This window comes from Quercus suber, unplaced genomic scaffold (genome assembly GCF_002906115.3).
Source record: "Quercus suber isolate HL8 unplaced genomic scaffold, Cork oak 2.0 scaffold_418, whole genome shotgun sequence".
Classification (NCBI taxonomy): Eukaryota; Viridiplantae; Streptophyta; class Magnoliopsida; order Fagales; family Fagaceae; genus Quercus; species Quercus suber.
The window spans coordinates 251,616-276,684 of NW_027069869.1; the positions used below are offsets into that span (position 1 = coordinate 251,616).

The 25,069-nt window shown below is 33.4% G+C and overlaps 3 protein-coding genes, 1 long non-coding RNA gene and 1 pseudogene across 5 annotated transcripts in view; 3 read left to right on the plus strand and 2 right to left on the minus strand.

The window, feature by feature from the left end:
- The window catches only part of LOC112038082 (hexanoyl-CoA synthase), a gene marked incomplete in the record, with an annotated part of 10,694 nt that extends 1,829 nt beyond the window's left edge, over positions 1 to 8,865 (minus strand). The window contains 8 exon segments of the mRNA XM_024070904.2: positions 2,245 to 2,465; positions 3,705 to 3,778; positions 4,333 to 4,458; positions 4,552 to 4,592; positions 5,002 to 5,206; positions 6,370 to 6,638; positions 6,749 to 6,878; positions 8,468 to 8,865. Of these exon segments, the coding sequence (XP_023926672.2) occupies positions 2,245 to 2,465; positions 3,705 to 3,778; positions 4,333 to 4,458; positions 4,552 to 4,592; positions 5,002 to 5,206; positions 6,370 to 6,638; positions 6,749 to 6,878; positions 8,468 to 8,730 (1,329 nt within the window).
- LOC136062471 (uncharacterized) lies at positions 99 to 796 on the plus strand. The gene is made up of 3 exons (XR_010624203.1): positions 99 to 331; positions 467 to 590; positions 666 to 796. It is a non-coding gene; the product is annotated as an uncharacterized LOC136062471 (long non-coding RNA).
- Positions 8,866 to 10,368: 1,503 nt separating the features above from the next.
- On the minus strand, positions 10,369 to 13,688 carry LOC112038041 (pentatricopeptide repeat-containing protein At4g20090; the record flags this gene model as incomplete). The annotated part of the gene is made up of 3 exons (XM_065761547.1): positions 10,369 to 12,338; positions 12,642 to 12,758; positions 12,851 to 13,688. A coding segment is annotated over one exon (830 nt), but the record flags the coding sequence as incomplete, so codon positions are not given.
- Positions 10,505 to 12,252, plus strand: LOC112038042 (cationic amino acid transporter 5-like; annotated as a pseudogene).
- A 2,314-nt stretch (positions 13,689 to 16,002) lies between the features above and the next one.
- On the plus strand, positions 16,003 to 19,796 carry LOC112038066 (calcium sensing receptor, chloroplastic). Of its 2 annotated transcripts, none has more exons than XM_024070877.2 (6): positions 16,003 to 16,648; positions 17,052 to 17,276; positions 18,184 to 18,376; positions 18,544 to 18,685; positions 19,119 to 19,250; positions 19,409 to 19,796. In XM_024070877.2, exons 1-6 carry the CDS (start codon positions 16,421 to 16,423, stop codon positions 19,647 to 19,649), a joined length of 1,161 nt encoding a protein of 386 aa, XP_023926645.1. In that variant the 5' UTR covers positions 16,003 to 16,420; the 3' UTR covers positions 19,650 to 19,796. The 2 variants fall into 2 exon arrangements, with proteins under 2 accessions (XP_023926645.1, XP_023926644.1); XM_024070876.2 differs by having other exon boundaries at positions 16,008 to 16,648; positions 17,031 to 17,276.
- The last annotated feature ends 5,273 nt before the right edge of the window (positions 19,797 to 25,069 follow it).

A 25,069-nucleotide genomic window follows, 5' to 3' on the forward strand; every position in this document is an offset into this window, starting at 1 on the left:
TGTTGTGCATTTCTACTTGTGTATTATATTTAGATGAAGTTAGGTTGCACAACTATGGATTTTTATTCCAAATTTGGATGTTTTAAGCTATATTTGTAATTTTGAAATGTGGCAGTTGCTTTGGCTCCACTGGTGAGGCATCTAATGTTGATGAATACCTATGGCTGATGGGAGAGCGTGCTACAAGCCTATCATTGAATATTGTGGTGGCACAGAGATTGGTGGTGGATTTATTACTGGTTCATTTTTGCAGGCTCAATCATTGGCTGCTTTTAGCACACCGGCTATGGGTTGCAGTTTATTTATTCTTGGCAGTGATGGTTATCCCATTGTAAGAACCAAATAACCTTATTTTTAAGGGGGAGAAAGGTTTAATCATCTTGATGAATTTGTAGTTCATCCTTCTTTTTTATCATACTTTAATACAATGTAATTAAAATAATCCTGTCATCTTTGTCTATTTTAGCCAGAAAATGTACCAGGGATTGGTGAATTGGCACTTGGTCCCTCATGTTTGGGGCTTCTAATAAACTGCTGAATGCTGACCATCATGATGTCTACTTTAAGGAATGCCCCTTTGGAAAGGAAGGGTAAGCGAATTCTTCTCCTTCTTCATAATAGTTTAGTGTCTAGGCTTCTTGAAGCAGTTGGATTTTCTTATGCAGGTATTACGGAGGCATGGGGATGTGTTTGAGCGTACATCTAGAGGATACTATCATGCACATGGTCGTGCAGATGATACAATGAATCTTGGAGGTATCAAGGTACACCTAGTGTCTAATGGAATATGATTTGCTTACTGATGCAACACTATTGTTAAATTTAATTTGACAAATATTTGGACACTTGGGAAAACAATACTCGTTGATGAATTCAGAAATATTCAGGAGAACTGCATCATGCCTTTCTGTTAGAGAAACTTCTAAATCTTACTGTTTTCTTCGCAATTTTGTTCTCAAGATTTTTCTAAATTTTCTATAAAGCATCAATAAAATTTTTTGTTGATATACTGGTAGTGTCATGTGTGATACCTTTCACAGGTTGGAATTGTTGTTTATGCATATTAGCAAGGGAGTGAGTAGAGTGATTTTCTTTCCTTTATTTCTCCGAGTTCTGTTGACACCTAAATTACTATTTTTGGTGCTAGTATCACACACAAACAATAGGTTGCTTCTAGGTAGTCAAATTTAAGGTTTTTTTTTTCTCAAATATAACCATCTGGTGGTGGGGGGTGGAGGGGGGAGGGGGGAAGGATGTTAAAAAGAAGCGGTTTAAACATACAAAAGTAGGGAAAATTTAAGGAATACAATATACATGGTCAAGACCACAGGAGAGGTAAAAGTTGCCTCTCGACACCCCCTTAACAGCATGCTGCAGCATTCATATGTTGCTAAAACTGCACCGATTCATGACTTTTCCATGCTCATCAAAAATCAATGCATGGAATGAAGAGTTGTTCTATTAATATTTATTAATCTTTAATTTAGTGATTTCTTATTGGAAAAAGTTTAGCTATAAAATTAGTTGTAGGCTAAGACTACAACCTTACTTAATAAAATAAATATTACTATATATTTTGAAAATCTAACCGTTAAATTAAATGTTTTTTACGCTCTTAATACACGTATCAAGTTTTGTGTTAATTAGATATTATTTACTATATAATCTATAAACTTATATTTTATGTATAATTTTAAACTACAAAAACTTGCAATTTAAACAATTTATTAATAACATAGCAATCAATTTTTAATTTTCTAGATATTTTGCAAGCATGGAAAATATAAAAAAGAAAATGTAATCCAATGGTGGATTTGTCAATTTAACTAAAATAAAAAGATATTGAGTAATGTTGTAGCCTAAGGCTACAACAAATTTTGTAGCTAAATTTTGGGTGAATTTAGCTAAAGCACTACCCTTCCCCCAAAAAGATATTCTTAAAAAGCCAAAGCACCACCCTCCCCCCCAAAAACAAGAGGGAAAAAATATACAAATTTTAAAAAATGAAAATCTGTCACCTTATACCTTAATGTACTTAAATCTCAAAGTTAGAATTGGAGGCCTTCTCATCATATTAGTTGCACATATCTATAATGAGGTGATTGACATATTATGGCACTTGACAAATATAACGCTTTGGGTAACTCCATGTAAAACTAAGAAGTTATAAAAGTATGAAAATCCACAGACAAGGAAAAAGAACTTAGAACAAGCCTATTAGCTAAACATAATTCAAAATTTCACCTGAACAAACTTGGCAAAGCCAGAGCTAAGGGGAGATCCATTATACAATGCCATGGAAGCCCCATTTAACAATGACGCATATACTAGCCAAGGACCCATCATCCACCCAAGATTGGTGGGCCAAGCAACGACATCACCTTTTTGGATATCCAAGTGGCACCATGCATCTGCAGCAGCTTTCAAAGGTGTTGCACTGGTCCAAGGAATTGCCTTTGGCTCCCCTAAAACAGAAAATAAGTGCAGTTAAGCATTTCTTTTGACATTATATGAGCTGTTGCCCGTTTTGAAGGCAGAGTTAATTTAGTATTGGAACCGAATCAATTATTTTCCCCAATTGTGCTCTATTTTTCCCTTAAAAAATACTTACAGGTCCACGCATTCCATAATGATGGAATCTGTACGCGCATGTTCAAACTATAAAATGCTCCTGCCTACAGAGATGTGAGACTCTCATAGTTAACCTTTTCTGTCAGATTCCTCAGTTATTAGCCAAATCAGCTAGAATTTTTCCTCTAGTTCTTAAGCCTCTTGATAAGATATGAAAAAGAAGAACTGCACAACCTTTATTCCAGACCATCAAGGTCCTTTCTGCTAAACTTTTATTTGCTTAAACACTTGTAAAGTACCACTAAAAGCTGGTTGATTTGATAATTAGCAAACTCCTTAAATACATATTTTAACATCAAATCTTCCAAGAACATGATTAATCTATTTATTTTTCTCATTTCTATACCACTCTTGCATTTGTATTCTTCAACCTTTGTTCTCTTTCCCTTTTTTTTTTTTTTTTTTTAATAATTATTTTTAAATAACTTATTTGCACCCTTTGAACAAAGAGGACTCTCAGCTAGTCTTAAATTCTAATAAGACCTCATTAAGGCAAAAGGCTTTGAATGAACCAGCAACAAATTTGTTAAAACCCACTTGAGAGAGAAACTAACAGACTTACACCAGCAAAACAACAATATCCATCAGATTAAAAGCAACTGGCAGAAATCCCTTCAAGTTCAGAAGACATTCATATTAAAGGTTACTTTTATCAAACTTCCTATTCATACTTTCTCTATCAAATCTTATACACTTTTAAGTGTCCATTCTGTTCTGATGTATGCACAAGCTAAAAAGTAATTGATCAAGACCACCTGAAACCAATATATTTTTGACACTCCAATATTAAAAAATCATGCTGGGCAGTCACTAGGAAGAGACTGTGACATCCAGTATGATGAAATGCCTCCCAGTTATGAGCCATCAAGAAATTTTGACTATTAAAAAGTTCATATGACTTTCAAGTTGTGGCACCAATTTTTATTTTATGCAGGATGAAGACTGGCACCCAAATTAAATTCAAAACCTTTGAATTGACAAACACTTAAATATTTGGTCCTTCTAGAAAATTCCATTTTGCAATGTTAAAAATGAAATAAAAATATAAAGAAAGCTTTATCTTTTTAAGTTACCTGTAGTTCCAGATGAGAAAAGGATGTTTGTAAATGCTTCTACTGGTTGTTCTACAGCAGCAAATTCACACTCTCTGCCCATTTGATATGAAACATGATTGTTGTAAGAATATTACTCAAGTATTTTTGAAAATATACATTAGATGATTTTTTTTTTTAACCTAATGAGCGGATAAATATGATGTCAAGTGCATTCAACACACTAACATAAAAAAAATTTAACTGGTTGATGAAACAATTTATGGGGAAGTTAACCAAAGCAGAAAGAGAAATACAAATACATACAGACAGACATATATAAATATGCATGAAAACCTATTTGCATAACGTCCAGTGTCTTTCGGTTCAAATGTTAAGTATATAGCCTTAGTTACTTAAGTGATGTGTGTGCGGGCGTGTGTGTGTGTATATCAAGTTTGCCCTTTCCAAGCTGTAAAGCATGGAGTAGTATAACAATTCAAGACAGAAGAACTTCATGCTTGAATACAAGCTATATGTACTTTATTCTTAAATTTGAAAATAAGAAAGAAGCACCCCCAGTGCAGGAGGAGGAGGGGTGGGGGGCGCATAGATGCTCGCTAAAAACTAAAAAGACAACATAAATCAAATATTACTATGAAGTGCATACTTGAAATTTTTAACTCTTCCTAGAAAATCATGCCAAGAAATGTCTCCATCCCGCAATTTCATGCTAAAGCTAGAACCTCTGGCGGGAATAACAACTGCCATTGGTGACTGAGCCTCCACAATTCTACTGCAGGATTGAAAAAACACTGTGAGGTTGATTGTCCTAGCAAATAGCAAAAGTAGATAGTTAGATCATATAGTAGGACAATCAAAGCTTCACCTATACAAGGGTATACTTTTGTCACCACGAATAATCAAATCCTGACAAAATGGAAAGAAAAAAATTATGAAGAATTAAGATGATGAAGCAAGGATTGCATAAAATCTTTGACACACACATGCACTAAAAACAAGCGGCTCATCAAGATGCACATCCTTGATCCGAAAGTGATAAGTTCAACAGCTTATAAACATATCATCTTACAGAACTCTGACATATCTTAAAGCAAAACTCATGGATATAGTGCCTTGAGTTGCAGAGAACTTATTCAAGTAAAATATGCATTTGAAAATGGAAAAAGAGCACAATGTTCCAGAAAATATATTATTAAAAAAAAAAGCTCCAAAAAATACTTGCAAACATTTTTGGCTTAGACATTGTTCAACAAAGACAAATCCATAAAAACAAAAATTCAAGATGAAATGTTTGAAAAGAGAAAAGAGCAATAACCTGAGTAAATATGGCTTTTGCTTCTGATATTTTCAGTCTTGTTGATATTTCACGTGGAGCAAAACTATCAGCTATCGACACAACTACATAGCCAGCCAAAACAATAGCTAGGTAGATAACCACAGAATTGACATTCATTGGCATATCAATTGCAATTGCAGATCCTTTGTCCAAACCCAGTGTTTTGATTGCATGTGCAACTAACCTACATATTATAGTGCCAACAGAATCCTTGAGTTTCAAATGTTTAAAGATTTAAAGTTTGCAGGTAAACAAATTGAAGAATACATCTCTGAAAACCTTAAAACAGAAAAATATGCTACTCTTCCACAGTATAAAGCCAGCAAATTACTCTAGAAATAGAAGAATTCAACCATAGAAGTTTACCATCTAAGCCTTCTTACTGCTTCAGTTAAACATATACAGTTAGTCATTTACTTATTAACTTGAGGAGCATAACTTGACAAACTTCATAATTATGAGATGAAAATGGAGCTTTTAGAACCACCTAATTATAGAATGCTTAAAGCTATCGTGCCATTAGAAGATCAAGCTTTTGTGTTTACTGATGTTAAATAACATCAATGCTCCCACAAAAAGCAACATGGCATTAATTAAATATGACCTGTCACTGAACGACATTGACCTACACATGACTTTTCAACACCAAAACAGATGTGAGAATCAAGCAGTGCTTCTGGAACTCAATTTTTGATATTCCCTAATGCAGATTAAAACACAAGCTATAAATGTGCACTACATAAGAGGACTTGAATGAATGCATCAGTAACATATAAGTCATACATGATCTGCACTGCAAAATTTAGAGAGATAAGTACAAATCAAAAAACACTAGTGAAATATCATTGCAAAATACATATTAACGTTTAATCAGGTAATCATGATGGCTTAACATCCGAGTAAGCACAAGATGAAAAAAGATACAAAAAATATGGTGTACAAAAATAGAGAGAAGACCTTAGTATGCATAACACAAAAGCAGGCTGCATGTTCATATACATTGCACACCATCAATCTGCAAGAAGAGGCTATTACAATGACATTCAATGATGCCATGCTACCTGTAATAAGTTGTTCTGAACAAATTTGGATGTATATATTTTGCACTGCAGAATAGTGGGCACGCCAAAAACAATACATACTTAAAGCCATATAAATATACTAACAAGTTATTTGCAGCATGTAGATATCAGCGTATGTCTATTTTCCATGATTACAAGATGTACCAGTTAACACAGCATCAAAAACATTTTTCAAAGAATTTAATTAGCATCGGACAACCTAATTATAGTAATATATCACAATGACTTCAACCAGAAAATTTGATTAGGATTAAAAGTAGCATACCAAACCTCTGCACGAAATTCCCGGACGGTCATTCTATTTACAGGCAAAATATCATCCCCTTCATCACGCCATATTACTGCTATATCCTCCAAACTTCTCTTGCTATTTAAACTCAAGCAATTCTCCGCTGGATTCAAAAAAGCTCCAGGAAGCCACTGACCACCTGGGTATGACGAATGGCTTTCCCCAAATGGACTATCCCGTAAGATACATTGGGGAGGTACAGAAAAAGATATGCTCATTTCATCCAAAACAGTTTTCCAATAAACCTAACAAATAAAGGAGAGGAATCTAGATATATGAAATTGCTCACCATCCAAATTCATGCAAAATTATAAATAAATATATAAAGGCAACCTTGCTATGTTACTAGTACTACCTCAGGGTTTGAGACTGAAAATTCCTGCAAGTCAGAGAAGCTTGATATGGGATCTTTATATTTTGAACCCAAAAACTCTTTTCCCCGCCTCTCCAATAGCTGGCCAACATTTGTTAAGATTGCAGTTTTGCTGGTGATGCAACAACCAGCAGTCACACGTAAGGAAATCTATGTCCATAAAATTTCTTTTTCACTAGGAATATAAAAAACAACTGTAAATTTCATATATATATATATATATATACAGTACCACAGTTATATTATACATAAAACAACAACAAAGCCTTAGTATCTAAAGTTTAAAATCGGCTATGGATTGTCAACAAACTAATTGGAATATTATACACTTATATACATAGATTCAAAAATTCATAAACCCATGGTTTCAGATTCATACATAAACACATTGCACAAACTTTTAATATTTGTCTACTTTGTAGTTGATGGCTAAAATTTTCACTACCCCTACTTGTTTTTTTTTCCAGTCAGTTTCCCAAATTTAAGGATTTTTATCTATATGTTTTCTTTGACTATTTTAACATGTAGTTTAGAAAAAATTCTTTTGGTTTCAATTATTTAATAAGGAATTTTTCGAGAAATAATAATATAGATATAGATATAGGTATAATCTTTTGTCTCTTCATTATGATATAGATACACAAATTACACAACTTAATTGTTTGCCAATGCACGAAAAGTTTATATATATGTGTATATATATAAGGAAATTGTGTCTCAATCTTTAGCCAGACTATTCCACTCTCTTCATGGATTGATAATAAGGTGGATTGAACTTGAACCTCCAAGTTTACAGGTTTACATCACATTTCAGACCAATGAGTCCATCACCTGGGTACCTCGCGGCCAGTGGCGGAGCCAGGATTTTAATTCAGAAGGCAAGATTGAAAGTAATATTAATTTAAATATTACTAATCAGTGTTAATAAAAAAATTAATAAACAATTATAGACTAATAATGCAATATAAATTGAGAAAATAAATCAATATAAAAGTGTGATAAATATGGCAATATACTTGCAAAGTTGTATTCTCATGGTGTTGAATGCTCTTAAAAATTTATGCAAAATTCAACATTTATTTCTCTATTTTTTTATGGCCCATTTGGATTGAGTGGGAAGGGAGGGGAGGAGGGTAGAGTTGGCTGAAAATAGACTAATTTTTGGCTAATTCTACTCCGCTCCCTCCCCTCAATCCAAACAGATAGTTAAAGTTCTATAGCAAAAATAAAGTGTTTGAAAGTTGAAATTGTGAAAAAAGTTAAAATAGAAGAGAAAAAGATTAGCGGAGGCTAAGGTTTTAGCTTGATACAAAGGACATAAATATATAAATATATATATATATTTTAATTATAAAAGAGCACTCAGGGGGGAAAAAAATTGCCTCTCGAGAACAATGTGGCGAGGAAAAAAATATATGGAAAAAAAAAATTGCCCCTTGAAAACTTTGTTTTGTTTGGAAAAAAAAGCCAAAATAATGTTATGAAGAATTGCACCTAAGATTGCTTTATTCTCTAAGCCAAAAAACACAATTTAATCTACTAATTTGCTTGAAAATCATGAGTACATACAATATGAACATCTCAGCATATCAATAATTATGATAAAGTCAAGAACAACTGAACTGAAAGAATTATATCCAAACTTCGGTATGATATGACAAGAGGAGTGAGAGAGAGAGAGAGAGAGAAAAGAGAGATTACGGGTCGGGTATCCAAGCAGGCGGGTCAGTGCCGTAACCATTGTAGCAACCGTAAAACATCATCTGGTGAAGAGAGAAAGGAAGGTCAGGGCTGAGGACACGCTCGCAGATACTCCGCCACGTGTCCGGCGTGTCGGCTCCGTAATTCCTCACGATCTCCGTTAGCCTCTCGTGGATTCTCTCAGCGACACCCGCCGCTGCAGCAATTCCAACCTCTTCTTCTATGTCCGACCTCGTGATTCGGTCTAGAGCTTTGTAACCCATTATTCATTCAATTTTTCTCTCTCTCTCCCTCTCTCGCACACACAAACACAGAGTCGAAATTGCAGAGCGATGAGCTTGTAGTAGATGATGATAATGATTGTCGGAGTTTTGTTTATAAAATATATTTATTTTACGTTGGTGTTTTGTCATTTTGTACTTCCTTTTTTTTTTGGAGAAAGCTGCGCTGTACCATGTTAGAAGACTTTAAGGTACCAGAGAAAAGTCGTGGAACTATAGTACAACTAACTAGAGTCTGTTACATAGGACAGTTATAACAAAGTAGGTGTATATTTATTTATTTTTTTGAGCTATGTATATTTATTTTCCATTTAAAAAAAAAAAAACGATCTTAGTGTATATTTGTTATAGAAACTAGCCTTATTACACATAATTTTACGTGTACGATGAGTCTTTTTTTTGTTAGTGGTCTTATTTTATAAAAAAAAAATGTGTCTATTTTATTTTTTATATATATAATTTTTATTTTGAAAATGTAATTTATAAGTAAATAAATTAATTTAAAAATTAATAGGAGAATAGTCCTATTTTTAGGCAATGTTTTAGTAAGAGTTAGAATTGTATTTTTACTGGGTTGTCCTTTAGTTTTATCTTTACTTAAACATAGGGTGTAGATGCATTTTTGAACTAAAAAAAATGAGGAATCCAAATTGAGGAAGCTCCTTAAATAATAGTATAAATTTATTTATTTTTTGAGCTATGTATATTTATTTTCCATTTAAAAAAAAACGATCTTATTATATATTTGTTATAGAAACTAGCCTTATCACACACGCTTCATGCGTGCTATGATTCTTTCTTTTCTTTTCTTTTTTTGCTAGTGGTCCTATTTTGTAGAAAAAAAATGTGTTTATTTTATTATATATATATATATATAATTTTTATTTTGAAAATGTAATTTATAAGTGAATAAATCAATTTGAAAACATTTGATAACCCATTGGACTTATGGGTTTAGATGGATTATTTTATCCAAATGAATCCCACTTAAAAAAAAAAAAAAAAAAAAAAAAAAAAAAAAATTCAAGCCAAATGGTAGGATCGGTAGAATCCCATACGATCCTATGCGATCCTATACAATCTTATATACTATCTTTCCATTTTTGCGATCTGGCTACGATTTAAATTTTTTGGTGAGGTGGGATCATAAAATCATGCAATTTTACGATCTGGATCACGATTTTAACAACTATGGTTGATCTTTTGGTCAATTGGTTATTCTAGTTTATTAACTTGGATTCGTTCAAAATACAAATATTATTAGGGGCTTGTGCTAGTGTCTTTAAAATGATGTCCCTCTGTTCCTTACTACTTGGTTTTATAGCAAGTGTATCTGGAATATAAAATATTTCTCATTTGAACAGAACCAATTGAATTTTGCATCTTTCAAATGACAAGGACGTTACTAGTTTAGAACACAACCATCGGAATCTCAAACTTGTTTTTTTGAGTATTAAACCAAATCAGTGGCCTTTCTATGAGTCCAATTACAGCTTTTTCTGCAAGATGTGCATCTTCTCTGCCGTTTCATTTTGCAAATATACTTCATTAACCCACCACAATAAAGAAAACAAGATCCTATTTTGTCATGATTGTCAATTTCAAGTCAACCATTGTGCATGGAGACATAACCTTTAGCTTCATTATCAATTATTGAAGAAAAAATATCAGTAAGACATTGAAGCTTATCTGAACCAATCTTCCTATCTTTTTGTCAGTGTGTAGTGTTAGTAAAGAATAAAGGGAATACATTAACATGGATTCCATCGGAGAATTGGGTGATGATGTCCAACCAAGACATTATTGGAAATGGGGCACGCATGATGTCTTCCGAGAGGAATCCTTTCAAAATTGGGCACCTATCAGTCTGTGCTATCATATACAAACATGTCTTTGATCAAGGATCATCTCATAAGCAGATCAAATGATGCTGAAGAGATCAGAGAACTTCATGAACAAACCGAGAATGATATGAAACAATGCCTGACCTGGTGCAATCACACCTGTTTCAGATTTGGCACAGTCAGTGGTGTAGGCATCTTTGTACTCACAGGCCAAGAAGCGTATGAATATGCTGGACCAGTCAGTGATTCTTCCTATGTTGGTTCCGGTGTTTCAGCAATGCTCTGTCTTCTGCTACGCAGAATTTGTAGCAGAAATCCCAGTAGCAGGAGGGTCATTTGCTTACTTAAGGATTCATTTAGGTGACTCTGCAGCTTTCATAACACCGGGAAACATCTTGAGAGCAATGTCGAAACTGCAGCAGCTGCCAGAGCATGGGTGTCTTACTTTATGACTCTACCGAACCACCACACTGACTCATTAAGCATTCACAAAGACCACTGCAATGGATTTAATCTCCTGGACCTAATAGCTATTGCTGTCCTTGCAATATCTTCAACAATTGCAATGATCAGCACAAGAAAACTCCATACTTCAATTGGATAGCATCGGCAGTTAATACTCTAGGAATTTCATTTGTGATAATTGCAGCATTTGCTCTAGCCAAAATGTCAAATTTGACACCCTTTTTTGTCTTACGGAGCTAAAGGAATATTTCTGGCTGCTGTAATTGTCTTCTTTGCTTATGGTAGATTTGAAAATACTGCCACCACGGCTAATGAAACCAAAAACCCGAGACAGACCATTAGGATTGCTTGGATCAATGTCCACCACTATGGTAATATATTGCTTAAAGGCACTTTCAAAAGTTATGATGCAGAAATATACAGACAGACGCATACTCTGTAGCATTTCAGAGTGTGGCATGAAATGGGCAAAGTATCTGGTAGCTCTTGCTGCCCAAAAGGGGATGACAACTGTTCTTCTGGTAGGGACACCAGGACAGGCACAATACTCATATTGCACGAGATGAAGATGAGGCTAGTATTCCATAATTTTCATTTGATTCAACCATCGTTTGTTTGTCCAACCAAAGACAGGAACCCCATAAGTACTACACTCTTGTCTTGTTTACTATCTCAAGTGCCTCTATTTTTTTCTTCAGGCATGGATGTCTTGGCACCAGTAAGAACACTCTTTATCCTTATAATGATGGCTGTTGCACTTCTTGTGAGAAGATACTATGTGAGAGAAATCACCCCGCAAATTAACCTCCCGAAGCTAGCTATCTTCTTGTTGATGTTTATTGCCTCCTCAATGGCAACTTCAGTTTATGGGGGACTAAAGAACAATGGTTGGCTTGGATACACTGTTACCGTTCACCTTAGGTTCTTGGGGACTGCAGGAATTTCAATGTTTTTTCCTCAACAGAGGATGCCAAAGCTTTGTGGGATTCCACCTGTTCCCTGGTTTCCATCCTTGTCAATTGCAACAAATATTTTTCTCATCGGATCTTTAAGTTCTGAGGCATTTATCAGATTTGGAATCTGCAGCCTTGTAATGCTAATATAGTATGCATTCTTTGATCACTATGCAACTTGTGATATGGCCCATCAGCAAGAGAAGCTGAAATCCATGAAAGTTGATGGTGCGGGGCCTTGAGATCACCGTACTTCTTTACCTTTCAGTCTCCCGTCCTTAATAAGATCTCCTTCCCACTTGTTTCCATATTAGGATGCTCCAAGTGTCTGAAATTAGTAGTCGGAAGTCCAGCTAGAATTATGCTCATGTGACAATGATTAACTAATTGAATATCAAAGTTGATCGATTAATTCTATAATTGAATACTGGTGACTTACTGATCAAAATAAACTGTGTGAATAATGAGAGTGAATCACACAATATCTAATGCAGAAAAATCTAATAACGATATACTCCACAAAATTAGTGACTATAATTCTACCACAAGAAAGAAAATGAAAAAGAATATGAAGACAATAACAAAATAAATCAGAGACCATATTATGTTAAGCCCAAGAAGCACTTTGTACCTGATTAGGATTCCCGGTTTCAGATTACTTGAGAGCAATAATCGTCAGGTTTGTCACAAGCATAGTACTTTATTATCAGATATAGTTTCAGTCTCAAGTCTGATATGGTTTGAGGACCTGATTAAGGGTCAAGAAGTGGATATAGTCAACAGTCTAACTAATATTTGAAGGGTAAGACAGATAATAACAAAAAAAAAAAAAAACCTTACTTAAGAAATCAGCAGTATAGGTTGCTCCAACACTTGTCAATGCCAACTTGAATTTTCTTAGGTTTGCAAAGCTCTTGAACAACTTTTGCCCAAGTAGATGCTTTAGGAGGCAAATACTTTTGCAACATCACCTCTACAATTCTAGAAGCACCTACAACTCTCTGCCGCTTAAATAGCCGAACCACAAGCCCATCTAAGAATTCCCTTCCATCTTGAGGTGGGTGTACCTTCTCTCTTAAAGTTCTCAAGAAAATATCACATGTAACTAAGTCAGGATCACAACCCCGATCTAGCATACTATTTAAAAGATCAATGGCACGGGAAATGCTACTCTGCTTGCACAAAGCACTGAGAATTAAATTATAAGTGATCACATCTGGTTGAGATTTAGCCTCCAGAAAAAGCATTTCATTGAAAAGTTTCAGACCCTGCTCTATCAAGCCAGCATTGCAAAGGCCACGAATTACTGAACTGTAAGCCACAACATCAGGTTTAAATCCCTTGCCCAGCATCTGGTTCCACACCATCAATGCCTCACGAAGCTTCCCATCCTTACACAAGCCATGAATTAGTATGCTGTAGCAAACCTCATTATGGGTACAATTATTGTTTGACATCTCATTCCACACATGAATAGCACTATTACTATCACCCATCTGAAAAAAACCCTTCATTAAGGAACTATAAGTGAAAGCATTGGGCACACAACCCCCATTCACCATCTCAGACAGAGCTTCCTTTGCTTCAACTAGCTTTCCTTCTCGGCATAGACCATCTATAAGAGCACTGTAAACAACAGTATTGGGTTTACATCCTTTTCCTTCATCTCCTTCCACAANTAAAAATTAAAAATTAAAAATTAAAAAACTTTATAGATTATATTTATAATTTATGCATTGAATAATTAAAGTTGAGAGGTTTATATTTTGTATAGTGCTTATAAAAATAAAAATAAATTAAAACAAAAAATTATAGCTTTTATATGTTCGACAAAAAGTAAAAAGTTGGTTTACTTTATTTTCAAAATAACTAATTTATTAAATTTTGAAGAAAATTAAAGCAAACACCGAGTAATGTGTTAGAGCAGTTATTTTATTGGTATTTATTCAGCTCGGTTAGGAGAGATGCTAATTGTATTTCCCATATCATTAATAAATTTGCCGATATATATAGGTATTTTGGATCCTGTAATAAGCATTCTGTTTCTCTTGGGTTTTTGAACAATTGAGGAAGGATGTTATTGTTCTTGTTTGTTAATAAATTCGGATTAAAAAAGAAAAACAAAACAAAATAATTAGAGAAAAACAAAAAATAATCATCAAATTATCTAACAATCACATATGCTCCATGTGGTCATTTTAGTGTTTTACAGTAAACCTTTAGTCATGAGATCAATTACCACTAGCACGATAGTAATAATTTTTATGGATACTTATTGTTTTATTCTTATCAATATGGTAGTACTTTATGTTATAGGGTTATTGTTGGGTACTCCGGAAGTATACTCTTTTCCTTTCATATAGAAATAAATCTCACCCACCATGGAGCCTACCCTCATGTGAGAGGGAGGGAGTATGCTCCCAAATTATCTAATAAATTTGCTTATGAGATATACTGATATTTTGACTTACATTATTATTATTATTATTTATAGAGAACAATAATCAATTAATATTAGAAAATCTTTAAAAATTCTCATTATAAAATCGACAACCTTAAGACCTGCCAATAAGGTTTGTGTTTGATGAGATGTGCCATTTAAATTTTAATAGATGTTATTGTTAGACGAGTATCATTCAAAAAAATAATAATGGAGAAATATTAAAACGAATTCATTGGCTGATAGAATTAGGCCGAAGGATTGATTGACTCATTTTGACAAAGTGATGATTTAATTTGACAATTAAAGTAAATTTCTGAAAAGTGAGAATGAGATACTGTCATTGCTGCTGGAATATTTTGACATTCATAAGAAGCCTCCTCAAGTGGTCGTGAGATCAGACCCGGTTCCATGGAATCCCCCATGAGAAGGTTTGTACAAAGCTAAATTTTATGCTACTTTCTTTGAAAATATCGGAATGGCTGGTATAGGAGTTGCCGTTCGTGATTTTACTAGTAATCTTATTGCTGCTCTAAGTCAAAACATTCAAGTGCCTCATTCGGTGGAACTTGCTGAGGCTTTGGCCTTGGCCTGTAGTCGTGCAATCACTTTTGCTCATAGAGTTAAGCCTCTTCCAGGCTGTGTTTGAAGGGGATAGCCTTCGGGTTATTCAGGCCATAAATAACTAGGGGGAAAATTTCACTTTGTTTGGTCATTTGATAGACTATGCTCCACTTTACATAGCTCTAGTTTTCAACATGTAAAGAGGGGGTAACAAGTTTGCTCATGCCCTCATAAGACGAGCAGTTTTATTTGTTGTGACTATTGTTTGGGTAGAGAAGAGCTATCCAGTGATTTGGATAATGTTTTTCAATTGGATTTAGTTCATCAATAAAATTATTTACCTTTCTCTCTCCCAAAAAAGAAAAAGAAAAAGAAAAAAGAATATTTGGTTCACGTTCTATCTTCTCTTAAGCCCTCCCCATAATGTTGTCTCAATGCATTCGATTTGAAATTGAAACACCACAACCAAAAAAACCCCAAACAATGTCCTCCCCATTCCTGTTCCTCTCTTCATAACACATGACCATTTAGTCTTCTTATTTGGTTTGTAACTGGGTGTAGACATCCAGTAATTATAGGCGAACCAAACGAGTAAAAAGGTGGTTGGTGAGGTCCTAATTATATCTTCTTCTTTTTCCCTTTTCTTCTAACTTACTCACAAATCTTAAGGAAATATTAATTCTTTATGTCCCTTGAGTTAGAATACAACCTACAAAAAATGGGGTACGCAAAACTTAGCCTTTAATCTTAGATAAATACGGTCTAGAGTCATAACAATTTTCATAAAATAGTTCACAAATATTAAAGTGATAAATTGTGAGTGGTAGATAACAAAATGATATTAATAGTTGATTAAAATGAAAACAAATAAAAAGCTGCTAACTCAATCATTGTGAAAAATATTGTGACAATGGTTACTTATGCAGCATTAGTCATCTCATCACAAAACTTTGATTTTTGTAGTTTTTGTTGTTTACCAGGAGCTGCCAATAAGGTCCCCATATCTGTTGGGACCATGGGGCTCTACAAAAATCTTTTGTTGGGCAAGTCTCTTTGATCCCTTCTCTTTTGTAGGTACTGGGCTTTGAATCTAGTCTCTAACTCTTGTTTGGTTTTGGTAATGGTGTCATTATTCAGGAATTTCTTTATAATAAAAAAAAATACCCTCTAGTTGAGACAAAAGCAACCCCTGCCCCATGGGCTGAAGTGAGTGGCTCAAGTCAAGTGAATATGCCAGCCACATTGGACATCAAAGACTAGACAAAGACCAAAGAAGAGAGTTACTGGTTTGTTAATATTTGCCTAAGTACCCAGTTTTCCTCCACTTATTTCTCATCACACAATCTTCAGGCAAACACACTCAAGTACACTCTCCGACCGTGAGTTAGCGGTGGCACAAATCACAAATGGCTATGGAGTTGGCCATCCGAGCTTCAGCCACTCCCAGGCTTTCCCATCCCACAACTTCCTCGCTATCTTCTACACCCAGAGCTTCTTCCAGACCACAATTCAGACCCACCTCTGCATCATTACCAACATCAACCACCGTATCTCTGTTGGCTCTATTTACTGCTCCCCATGAAGCAAAGGCTCTCAGCCTCTCCAAGGATCAGATAGTCTCTTCTATCACTGAAGTAAGTTCACCTAACTTTCTTTCATGTTCTTGGTGAAGTAAATTCACACCAAGTTTGCATCTTTATATGGCATTCTTTGGTGAGTTTATTGGAAGTACCCGTTTTGAATGTGAGAAAGCATGGACAAAGTACTTTCAAAATGCTTATTAGAGGACTACTAAGTTGTTTTTATTCTATTTTCATCAGTACCCACTGATCAAAAATGGTGTTAAAGAGTACTTTTCTTACTCATGAGATGAGAGCAGAAACCAAAGCAATTTATTAATTTAAGAAAAATGTAAAGTGTTTCCAAAAAATGCTGTGGATTGAAGCTTAGGTAGTTCTCTTCAAATTTGAGTTCGTGCCCATTTCTTTAAATTGATTGTGTTTTCTGAATTAATAGGCGGAGAAAACAATTGATCAGGTTCAGGAAGTGGGTTCGAGTTTCTTCGATACTACAAAGCGTGTTCTTGAAGGTGTGGGGAATGTTTTGAAGCCAGGCATCGAAGCAGCAGTGCCAATTGTAAAACAGACAGGAGAACAGGCTTTGAAGGTTGCTTCCCCGGCGATTTCTGAGGCTTCAAAGAAGGCCCAAGAAGCAATTGAAAGCACTGGCTTTGACACACAGCCTGTTCTCAGTGCTGCTAAGGTCTCCTTTTTCTCTTTTATTATTATTCAAATGCATTTTTTTGTCAATTATGCATTGTGCTTTTGTTGTTGTAGCTTATGAGATTTGCACACCATGTGTTTATAGCAGTGCACATACTGCTTGGCATTGGCATAAAAAGAATCATAACTGTAATAAGCTGGTTGAATTCTTAAGAATGTTTGCTCTTGTTCTTGAAATGACTTTTTTTTACAATGAATGTTGTGGGAAATTGGTTTGGTTCTTTAAATGACTGGCTTGTACAATGATGGATGAAAATGCATTTAGTTGCATGATAATTTTTGTATAAATTTGTTTAATGGGGAATACAATGTGTTATAATGAAAGGTTGTACTGTGACAATCCTGGCCTCATTTGTTCTCTCGATTTTAACATTTATCAGAATTGATTCTTGTAAAGCAATCAATTGCCTTGGAATTTTGCTTGTTTTCATTGAATACTTCCTTAATGTAGTTTGAACAGGTTCAAATTTCATTAAGTGATTTGGAAACTGGATTAGCCCATGAGTTTAGTAGCGTGGGTTCTGAAATGAGGCTACTTGCTCCTCGAAGCATTAAAATTGTTCAATATGTTATCCTTAACATTCTTTTTTTTTTCTTGAAGGAATGCACATTTTATGACTTTGATAAATTAACTTGTGTCCATTTTATGCTAGTTGTCTTTGGTGATGTCTCATATTGGAAAACTAACTTATGTATTCAATTCATATGTAAAGCACCATGGAGTTAATAAGTGATTTTAAGGCCTACATACGCCTTGTATTATTTTATTTAAAGTAACACTTATTAATCTCTGGCATTTTGGGAGATATTTTGATATGGATGTAGCTGTGATCATGTTTATCTATTTGCTTGCATGGTCATAAAACAAATTATCTCTTTGTTTGCAGACAGTCGCAGATGCAGCACAGAAGACCACAAAGGTGATTGAAGAAGCCAGGCCTATAGCTTCCTCAACTATTGACACCATCTCGTCATCAGACCCTATTGTGATTGTAGGAACTGCTGGAGCATTATTTCTTGTGTACCTCCTTCTTCCTCCCATTTGGTCTGCCATCTCATATAACCTTCGTGGTTATAAGGGTGAGTTCATTGTTTGATATGCAGTCACTTCATTTACACCTAGAAGTTTGGAACATGGTGAATTGGGCTTTATGAGTTTCTTCTGGTCTAATCCTTCAGAATTTATGTCACACCAAGTCAGTGCTATGTAATGGATCTAAGATTTTGATGATTTTGTTTCTTTGTAGGTGAGCTTACTCCTGCTCAAACTCTTGATCTAATATCTACAAAAAACCACCTTATGATTGACATTCGATCGGACAAGGACAAGGACAAAGCTGGTATTCCCCGCCTTCCCTCTAGTGCTAAGAACAGGATGATTGCTATTCCGTAAGTAATCCTACAGTTTCAGTATATTTATTTTCACTTCCATTCTTTGCTTATTGAATAATTAACAATATCAAAAGGGACTATACTGTTAGAATTATGTTAAATGATTAAATTTATCATTTTCTTTCAATTTAAGCTTTTGGGACAATTGATAATTTATCATGATATTAGAGTAGGAGGTATGAGTTTGATCCTTGTCTCCACTTTACCTCCCATTAAGAAAGTTGAAAATCCCACGTCACATGTTGTTCACCTTTAAGTCTCTATTATTGTCTTTAATCTGAACTGGTGTATTCAGTAAGAACATTTAAGGCTACTTAGGTTTAATGTGACCATGGAAGATATGCACTCAGGACTTTCCTGTACACTAAGGTTAAGGAATCTCCATCTGTTGGTCACCTTTAAGTCTCTATTATTGTTTTTAATGTTTCAGTTTGGAAGAATTGCCAAGCAAGTTAAAAGGCCTTGTCAGAAATGCAAAGAAAGTGGAAGCAGAAATAGCTGCTTTGAAGATTTCATATCTCAAGAAAATTAACAAAGGCTCCAACATTGTGATCATGGACTCGTGAGTTCTTCTTCATTGTACATCTCATTTAAAGTTATATGTATCTGTGCACTACTAGATTCAGCATTTGAATTTTAGTCAGATGGACGTCCCGGTCCCCCTCTGTGGAAAAGTTGCATGAAATCATTACATTAATGTTCAATTTTCAACATATTCAGGTACTCGGACTCAGCAAAATTGGTTGCTAGAGCACTAACAAACCTTGGCTTTAAGAACTGCTGGACTGTAGTTGATGGGTTTTCTGGAAGCAGAGGATGGTTACAGAGTCGGTTAGGGACAGATACGTATAATTTCTCTTTTGCAGAGGTCATCTCACCATCCCGAATCATCCCTGCTGCAGTCAGACGTTTTGGTACAACCAGCTCAAGTGGGCAAAAATTACTTCCCGGGGCTGAGTGACAATTTCACTTTTGTTTCCTTTCTTAACCTGCTCTGGGTTATAAATGCTTCTGATGTGCATAAATGGTTTAGTTTAGAGCCCTCCAGACTGTTTCCTGTAATTCTTTGAGCAATGTCAAGTCAATCAATTAGCCCTTTTTCCTAGTCCATTTCGTTGCCACTTTTTTCTAGTTTGTCCTAAATATATGGTTTGAACAGTTTACAATATAATTGCATGGAGAAAACTTAGAACAAGCACAAACATTTTGGAATACCCTACTCGGGAGTGAGTTGGAGAGAGTTAGGGCTGTTTGGTAGCGATGTTCAAACAATAGTTTTCACTTTTTAGTGTTTAAACACTGAAACTGTGGGGGGAAAAACGTGTTTGGTAACGATGTTTTATTATGAGTGTTTGAGTTACGATTCTCAAATTAGGGTGTTTAAAACATATATTTTAAAAACTCATCCAAACCGGTTTTTAGTTTTCAAGTAGCTTTGCTTAATGGTCATTTTGTAAATAAGTTGAAAATTATGGAGCTCATTAACAAGACCAAACTCATTTTTCTTTCTTTTTCTCTTATGAGCCCACCTCTTTGTCCTTCTTTATTCTTCTTCTTCTTCTTTTTTTTCTTTCATTTTCTCTCTCCTTAAATAAAATTGTATTATTTTACTATGCAATCAACACTTAAAAAAAAAAAAAAAAACAAATATACATACCAAATACACAATTATGTTTTTTCACATTTTAAAATATATTATTTGAAATATAGTACTAAATACATTTTTTGCATTATTAATACTTTAAACTTGTGTTTTCACAACACTTTTTAAATCACAATTTTCACATCAATACTTAAACACCTTGACTTAGGACAAGATGGACAACAAAACCTGAATTAGAACACCATGGGCAGATTTGGTACAGCTTGGGTTTTGAAAAATTAGGGTTAGGTTTTAGTGGGGAATAAGCTAGAAAATAATAGGGATAATAGGGTTTCCAAAGGGGACAAGGATTAATAGAGTTTGGGAATGAAAACAAAGGTGAATATCAAGATTTGTGTTGCTGTGAAGTGTGATGTGAACAGTAACCATGAATAAAAAATTAAAGAAAATAAATAAATTCTAGGACTCACGTCTAGACTTCTTGAGCGACACACCTTAGCATCACACCTAAGGTTCTTTGGTATCACTCCTCAAAGAAGTTTGCATCACACAAACCATAAAAGAAAACTTCATAGCTCTTAAATTCTGAAAACATTTATTAACCACCTCAATAGAAAGTACTACAATTCTTTAAATAAAAGACTAATATCTAATCTTAGTTGAATTAGTATTTCTTAAAACCTTAATAAGACTTGGACTTGGACCCTTAAGTTTTTACTACTAAACCCAACTAAATAACCAAACTTTCAATAAAACCCAAAAGAAGATCCAATGAACGGTTAGCACAACCCATTCCAAGATATTATGAAATTACAAAATTGCCCTTGATACATAAAATCAAATAAAATATAATTAATATGTCTTCCCACTGCCTCCTGCGTCACACTTGCTATGGGCCTTATTGTGAAGGCTAAGAATTGAGTAATGGTGCGAGATGGTAATGTGAAATTTTGCTAATTTAAGCATAAGAAATGTTAAGGAATACCACTGGGCCCTGTGGCCTAAGTGGTACCCGGTTCACCTAGTACCGTAAGCTCAGGGGTTCTAGCCCCTGCAACAAACAATTATCCAGCAAAAAAAAAAAAAAAAAAAAAAAAAAAAAAAAAAATGTTAAGGAATGACCACATATCTTGGCCTCTAGTGATAATATCAGCTTTGTGAACAGTAATGATGATGGAGAAAAAGATACTAGCCCTAATTTTCCTGAAAAGGCTCTGGGTAAAATTGATTTTTCATGTATTGTAGCCATCTAAGCTGTCTGTAGCAACTTGCTGTAAAATACTCATGCATAGGATGCTCCTTCATGTAATTGCAATGTATTCCTCAACAAGTTTCAAGTGAACATAGTTGAGTTAAAATATGATGTCTAATATACATGTTCTACCTTCTACTGAACTTTGCTAACTGCACCATGTTTGAAAATGAATTTTGAACCAATCAACTATGCAATTCCAAATCCCAACTACTTGGCCAACTTCTCATTTTCTATGTTTATTTTTTTTGAAAAAGATTAATGGCCAACGTCTAATTAGTCCGTCAACATCGACAATGCTAAATGTTTAAGCATGATTCAAGCCCCCAAAAAAAAAAAAATGTTTAACAAGAAAATTTCATATTTTACATTTAATAATATAATAATTATGGCACGGATATTAATGATAAATAAACAATTAAAAAAAAAAACTTGATAACAAACTTATTTAAACATTACTCATTCTAGGTAAAAAGTTTTGTAGTGGTGAAATATGCCAACTTAATTATTATGAAAAATGTTTTGTATAATTTTTGTGTCTATAGCTTTACTTATAAAAAATTTAAAAGTTAGTGTAAATCTTGTTTACTAGTTTTTTTTTTTTTTTTTTTTTTAAGAAATATGAAGGATAAATGTTTTTTTTGCTAAACATATGAAGGATAAATGTTTCTACGTTTAGAAAGTAAACATTTAATTGAAACATCCCAAGAAGAAAAGTACTAGTAAAACATTACATCTAGAGAAGAGTTTAGTATTTACATATTACATAGATATGGTAATTATATGGTGCAATAGCTTTAACTTAAAAAGTAATGCCAATGATGGATCCAAATGAGAAGCAATAATAAATTGTCACCTAAAATTTATTGTAAAAATGTTAAAAATATAGTATCTATACTATTATTTAAAGGGCTTCCCCTGTTTGGATTTCTTATTTTTTAGTTCAAAGATGCCTCTACACCTTATGTTTAAGTAGAGATAAAACTAAAGGTCAATCCGCTAAAATGCAATTCTTTAACTCTCACTAAAATATTACGTAAAAAATAAGGCCACTCTTTTATTAACCAATAATGAATTGAAGTCCCAAATTTACCCCTATGTCAACATAAAATCTCAAAAAAACCTATAGTACTTAAGTTTAACATTTTCAAAAACAAAACTTAAAATATTTAAATGATGAAATGGGATATGATAATGACAATGATTAGATTAGAAGAACCTTAGAATGAGAATTCTTTTTTGGATTTCATATTTGTAATTAGCTAGTTTACCTTAGATTGAGAATTCTCTTTTGGATTACATATTATAAATTTATAGTTAGCTAGTTTTTATATGCTAATTAGCCTAACTTATTTTGGATTTAGAACTTAGAATTTGGAAAATATTTTCCATATGTGTAGATAATATTTTGGCACTTAGTTGCTAATTAAACATGTACTGAACTTTTTAGATACATTATGTCAAAAGTTAAATATATTTTGTTTCATTAGAATAACATAAGAAAGATGTAGTGTGTGCAAATTACATTTTATAATGTAATATTTTTTTTAATGGATGGATTCATATTTTAAGTAATTATATAACATAAAAAGTCACTATCAATAGGTTTTTTGCTTAAAAGTTGAAAATAAGTAGGATCTTACAATTCACGATCCGATCCTATAATTCACGATCTTACCTACCTTCCACGATCCTACGTAGGATCTCGATTTTGACAACATTAAGATCAACCATATGCTCAATCCCTAAGTTGATTATATTTTGAGTAATTATGCATGAACCTTTCATTACAATACATTGTATCCAACCAAGATTTGTCCGTCATAAGATGACACTGCTACCTGCCCCAACTTGCTTATTGGTTTTATTTTTCCTACCCCTAGTTCACTTGCTTTGTGTTAAGACAGATAAGAGTAAATCAACACAAACCCCACACAAATATTCTACTTGTTTGAAAAAATGCAGATCCAAGTCAAGCAATTCTCCCCAAAAAAAAAAAAAAAAATCGTGTGTAAAATATACGAAAAAGGAAACACGTTAATAATGAAAAAAAATATAAAAGAAACATGTCATTAATGAGTTATAAGTAATGAAAACTTTGAAAAGATGAAAAGAAAAAAGAAAATGAGTGTTAAAAAAAAAAAAAAAAGCTTTGATCACATTCTGGCCGAACTTCATTTGGCTTGATTTTTTTAATCTAGCTTGAGATTAAAAAAATCAAGCCAAATGAAGAAATAAAAATAATTCATAATCAATTTGGAAACGTGTATAATGGGTCAAATTTCTCATTAATAACAACCAAAAATTACAAAATTACCTAAATTAAAATAATTTAACAATCAATTTGGAAACATGTATACCAAGAACCTTGTAATTCAATTGGTACCTCTTGCTTGTTTGTGTTTTCAATGGAGACATTTTCGGTTTAAATCTCCTCACTCCCCAACTATTGCTGTATCATTATTTTTTTTCTCTTAAAATGCGTATACTAGGTAAAATAATATGTTTAATAAAAATAAAAAATTACAAAAATTATTTAAAATGAAGTAATTTAGCAAATATAAAACTATGAATGTTGTGAGATTTTATTGTGTCTCACAGTTTGTACACTTTTTTTTTTTATACAAGATAGAAATTCTACTTTAGTCTAATCTAAATGTATATGTGTATAAAACTCTCATTTATAGGTTTATGGTTTTTATTTATTTATTTATATTTAAAGTGGGATTCATTTGGGTAAGATAATCCACCTAAACCCATAAGCCCAATGGGTTATCAAATGCCCAATAATGAATTGAAGTCCCAAATTTACCCCTATGTTAACATAAAATCTTAAAAAAACTTATAGTACTTAAGTTTAACGTTTTCAAAAACAAAACTTAAAATATTTAAATGATGAAATGGGATATGACAATGACAATGATTAGATTAGAAGAACCTTAGAATGAGAATTCTTTTTTGGATTTCATATTTGTAATTTGCTAGTTTACCTTAGATTGAGAATTCTTTTTTGGATTACATATTATAAATTTATAATTAGCTAGTTTTTATATGCTAATTAGCCTAACTTATTTTGGATTTGGAACTTAGAATTTGGAAAATATTTTCCATATGTTTAGATAATATTTTGGCACTTAGTTGCTAATTAAACATGTACTGAACTTTTTAAATACATTATGTCAAAAGTTAAATATATTTTGTTTCATTAGAATGACATAAGAACGATGTAGTGTGTGCAAATTACATTTTATGATGCAATATTTTTTTTTTTAATAGATGGATTCATATTTTAAGTGATTATATAACATACAAAGTCACTATCAATAGGTTTTTTGCTTAAAATTTGAAAATAGGTAAGATCTTACGATTCACGATCCGATCCTACGATCCACGATCTTACCTACCTTCCACGATTCTATGTAGGATCCCGATTTTGACAACCTTGAGATCAACCATATGCTCAATCCCTAAGTTGATGATATTTTGAGTAATTATGCATGAACCTTTCATTACAATACATTGTATC